At 42.1% G+C, this 4,655-nt stretch overlaps 1 protein-coding gene across 1 annotated transcript; it reads right to left on the reverse strand.

Moving 5' to 3' along the window:
* Nucleotides 1–2,862: 2,862 nt before the first annotated feature.
* On the reverse strand, nt 2,863–4,046 carry LOC123172455 (uncharacterized). Its single transcript, XM_044589418.1, has 2 exons — nt 3,767–4,046; nt 2,863–3,478 (listed from the first exon to the last, which is right to left on the reverse strand). The coding sequence occupies exons 1-2, from the start codon at nt 3,969–3,971 to the stop codon at nt 3,333–3,335; spliced, it is 351 nt and encodes a 116-aa protein (XP_044445353.1). The 5' UTR covers nt 3,972–4,046; the 3' UTR covers nt 2,863–3,332.
* Between the last annotated feature and the right edge of the window lie 609 nt (nt 4,047–4,655).

Raw genomic sequence — 4,655 nt, forward strand, 5'->3', positions numbered from 1 at the left:
TGTCGAAATACACATTTTGAAAAGTTGAAAAATTTGGAACAAAAATCCTACGTATGTAAAATGCTTGGATATACACGCGGGATTTTTGTTCTGAATTTTTCAACTTTTTGAAATGTGTATTTCGACAATGGGTGCATATGCACCTAGGAGCCAAAGGCAATTACCGTTAGAAAACAAAGTACAATGGGAGAAAATCGTACAAAGATCGCTTTGCGACGGATTGTGGTGGCAAACAGCTAATTATACCCCAATGGTTGTGGTTTTGTGTGAGCGACAGTCCAATCTTTTAAACCAGCTGTAATATACAAAAATTCATTCTGAATTGTGATAACCAAAGGAGCACAGCTCTGAATTTAATAACTCAAGGCAGCACCATCGAATCTTGAACTCGAATATAGTACGTGCACTTGTGCAGAATTTTATGCAGCTCTTAATGTTGCACAGCACTTGTGCAACTCAGAATTTTATTTTATAACTCAAGGATACATGCCCAGGACGACCAGCAGTCCCTGGCTCCCTGCATCGTAGGGGCATGCACCTGACAAGATGGCAGGATGTTCACACAGACTGACTGAGGTACCGGTTTTGCTGTTAAATCAAAGAAACCATAGGGGGAAGCAGCTGTGGACCTGAATAACTTCACATCCACAAAAATCACCAGCTACTTACAACTGTCAGTAAAACGAAATACAGTGTTCTCGTGGACCTTGACAAGCAAGATGAAGCAACAGCGACACGACTTGACAGTTGGTGAAATTCTTCAATGTTCTAAAGAAAATTATCAGAGTGAATTTCAACTTATTTCTACAGTTGTACCATCAGTCCATCACACAGCAAGCCTATTGACGTCCTGCTTGAGACATGAAAACGATGTGCAACCTGGGCCAGACCATGCAGAAACTGTCTTGTGGTTGTTAGTACAAGTTTTGTTTCTTCAGCTTATGTTAAGATCAAACATCAGATGAAGCACTAGTCCTACAATGTTTAGCAGGAAAAGTGAAACAATAAGATATCACTCCAAATAATGCAACATAAAAAGGGTACTGGTAACAATCTTTTCAACAAGAACAATACAACTTCTCGGAAGGAGATAAATATAACCATGTCAAATTATTGGTATAATGGGGTGCCGTTCCATTAAAAACTACGTAACCACGTGCAACAGATTCATGAAGAAAAAGGGAATTAAAATAGAACATTTCATTGGGCTATTCACAACGATGCAACAATTTACAACTTTAGCATCAACACAGCAATAGTCACTTCAACCTGAAAGGGTACCGAGACAAGCAACGACATAATAGTCAAATTAAGCTTCTGATCACAAATGGTATACATCAATGCAAAAAGAAGAAGCAAGGTCCATAAGACTCCTGGTTGATCAAATTCATAGATATTGCAGGCTCATATGGGTATGAGGGCTACGCCTTCAAGAAGCAACACCTCAGTCAGCAGCCATCAGGTGAAAGGAAAATCATTCACAGCATAACCTTCTAATGCCGCAAAGAAGGTATGCAGAACAAGAGTTTGTTTGACCCGACCTTTCCAGGCGTATAAGTATTGGCCATCACGATGGAGGCTGTCATCAAATTTGCCGTCAGTGTCAATGTACATGAGACGTCCGCCAAGACTGAGGAGCAAGAAGACGTGACCATCCACGGACACAACATTGACATGCCAATAATCCTTTGGCCTTCCCAACCACTCCATGATTTCTGCAGCAGGCAATTCAACCTTGTACTTGTAGTCCCACTCACTCCCACACCTCCTTTTCATAGTTCTGCAACACCCATATGTCAACAATTTTTCTGGCATCACTGTAGCTATAGATGCCAATGGTATCATCCATCTGAAGGATAGATGACATAGTGGGAACAACTGGAGCATGCATCTGCCAGAATGACTCAGTTGTTGTGTCGAATACCGATAACAGTTTGCCTTCGCTGTTATGCTTCACGGGATACAAATGAATGTTATGGCGGAATAGGACAGCTGGCCCGGAGCGCAACACTGACGTGTTCTCCTGCCCCCTAATGTAGCTCGGTGGCTGGTTGGAGCTTGCCTAACACGGAGACATAACAGCCAATTTTATCTTTAGGCAGGTGACTGTGCTGTAAAAGCTGGCACTTCACGCCAGAATCAATAATTATCTACCAAGTGAACATATATTTTTTCTGTAGTAGAACAAAGAAGAGAAATTTTTGCAACCTTAATATGTGCATTATTCAATATTAAATATGTGTTGATTTTCATTTCTGACCGACACGCATGCATACAGCACATACTGTATGAATTAATCTCGATGATGAAATTACTTCTACATTCTGAAGAATATTATGACAGTGAAGTTCAGATTAGTTCTACAGTTGTACCATCACACAACTGGCCTAGCTAGTGTCTTCCTGCTTGAGAGAAGAGCACGATGTGGAACCTGGGCCAGACCATGGAGAAACTTTCTTGTGCTTATTAGTACATGATTTGTTTCTTCAACTTATGTTAAGATCAAACATCAGTTGTAGCAATAATCTTAAAATGGTGCACATCTGACCGTGCAACTAACAGATGAGCTTAGCAGATGCTACGACAGTATCTAGGAGCGGCTTTACGTACAAGCCAAGTACAATGGTGGAGTACCAAGATCACCCATTAATTGCCAAATGAAAGTACACCACATAAGTTACAAGTGCTATAGTGCTATACCATCCTTTTCTACAAGAATACTACTACATCCCGCTCCCCAATTGCCAGGGAAATCTGCCTCTTTTCACTGTCAGCTACAACTACAATAGACGGTAGGAAACACATCAAAAATTGACTATTAAGAAGACCACTAGATAAAAAGAGGTACTGTTAATCCTTCAGTTTAAGAAATAGGGGAAAATCTCTCTTCAACAATGCTTCAAGGGTTAAATACATTTTCATTGCAAAAGTCTAATTAATACAATAAAAAAGAACCCTCTGGAATGGATTACTAGCTCCAGGATGGGTTGATGCTGGCTAGAGAGATCATCCGGTGCAGTTTCTGCCTTATTTACCCCGGTTGGTGTCACCGTGTCTGTTTGTGAACTACCATGAGATTGTAGCTTATCTCACATGCTGGGCGGTGAAATGCATCAGTAAGGTACTACAAAGTTTAGAGAACCCTGATAATTGCATTCAGTATCCGAAATAACACTAGTACCCGGTACTACCTAAGAGGCTAAGACTGAAGCAACGATCCCCAACAGAGACATACAAAGACCATTACTTATTTTCACTAGTATTTACATAGTAGCAAGGGAAACATCCAAGCTATAATATATTCACCCATGTGGGTTCTTCAGTGAATATATTTAGCCCAGGAATAGTTTCTCGCCGTAGATAAGGTCCCAGCTCGGCAGGCTATCATAAAGGGGGTGGTGGACCATCTGGGCCTGGGTGTCCGAATAGAGGGCCACAACAGTCCTGGAGCAGGCAGCAGCAGCAGAGATGATAGAAGCTGTAGAAGAAATACTTGTTCAGAGTTGCACATGTATATTCATCTAAACCATGAGGGTTTTCAGAGGTACAAAACTAAACGACTAGTATATGCTTCATAGCTTGGAATTGAACTTTGAGTTTATGCTGAATATTTTACACTTGACACCTTAACCACTAACGGTCTCCAAGTGAAGGATAGATTTTTTTAGAAAGAATAGCAATTGATATGCTAACTGAATGAATTGATGATATCGATAGCACGATGCAAACTTTAAACTTCCATTAGTTAGATGATGATTCAACTTACCAGGATCCGAAAAAGCCACCGAATCCAGATCCCCAACCAGGGCCAGGGCCACCGAGAAATCCAGGGCCCCAAGAATCAGAGCCAAAGCCACCCGGAAATCCAGGCCCCCAAGAACCAGGGCCAGGCCCACCGAGAAATCCAGGCCCTCCAGGTGGTACCGGACCCCACCCTCCAGGGCCTCCTCCACCTGGTCCTCCATGCCCATGCGGGTCCATAGCGCCAATAGGTACTGCTGCTGAATGCTAACTAAGCTTCACAAGAACAAAATCATGCGGGTACAATCTTTCTTAGACTTGATGCAGCAATTCAAGCTCAAGAATTTATAGATGCACATTGAGAACTAGTACCTACCATTCCATGAATCAGCTATGAGGCTGTGACTCCCACCCACTGGTCAATGTTCCATCTTTCAACTACTACTCTAAATTCTAAGCTTACTCTTGACTCTACAAGGACTAGTACCTGCCGTTGAGACGGTTGAGAACTAGTACCTGCCATTCCATGAATCACCTATGACTCCCACCCACTGATCAATGTTCCAACTACTACTCTGAATTCTGAGGTTACTCTTGACTTTACAAGGACACGTTCAAGTTCAAGGTGATTGATTATATCTGCATGGCCAAGTTCAGTCTGAACATTCATCCAATCAACACATCTGTCCCATCTTAAGAAACAGAGTGGTAAAACAGAGAATGTGAGTATATACACCTCACAGGGACATATCAACAGCCCTGTCGCGACTATGTCTCAACAAAAGCATCAATTGCTTTTCTTTTATAGCTAGAATAGCACTTGACCCGGCATCCACGATGTCATATGATGCGCGCATGGCAACATCAGATCCCACGGCGTGGAGAAGAGCCACACGGCGGTCGGACAAAATCCA

This window comes from Triticum aestivum, unplaced genomic scaffold (genome assembly GCF_018294505.1).
Source record: "Triticum aestivum cultivar Chinese Spring unplaced genomic scaffold, IWGSC CS RefSeq v2.1 scaffold170673, whole genome shotgun sequence".
Taxonomy (NCBI): Eukaryota; Viridiplantae; Streptophyta; class Magnoliopsida; order Poales; family Poaceae; genus Triticum; species Triticum aestivum.

Bases quoted from the DNA above. Each gene is read 5' to 3' on its own strand.
- LOC123172455 (XM_044589418.1), bottom strand. From the start codon at position 3,971: ATGGGCATGGAGGACCAGGTGGAGGAGGCCCTGGAGGGTGGGGTCCGG. The intron at 3,479-3,766 runs GTAAGTTGAATC...TTTCTTCTACAG, and splicing joins GGTGGCTTTTTCGGATCCTG to CTTCTATCATCTCTGCTGCT.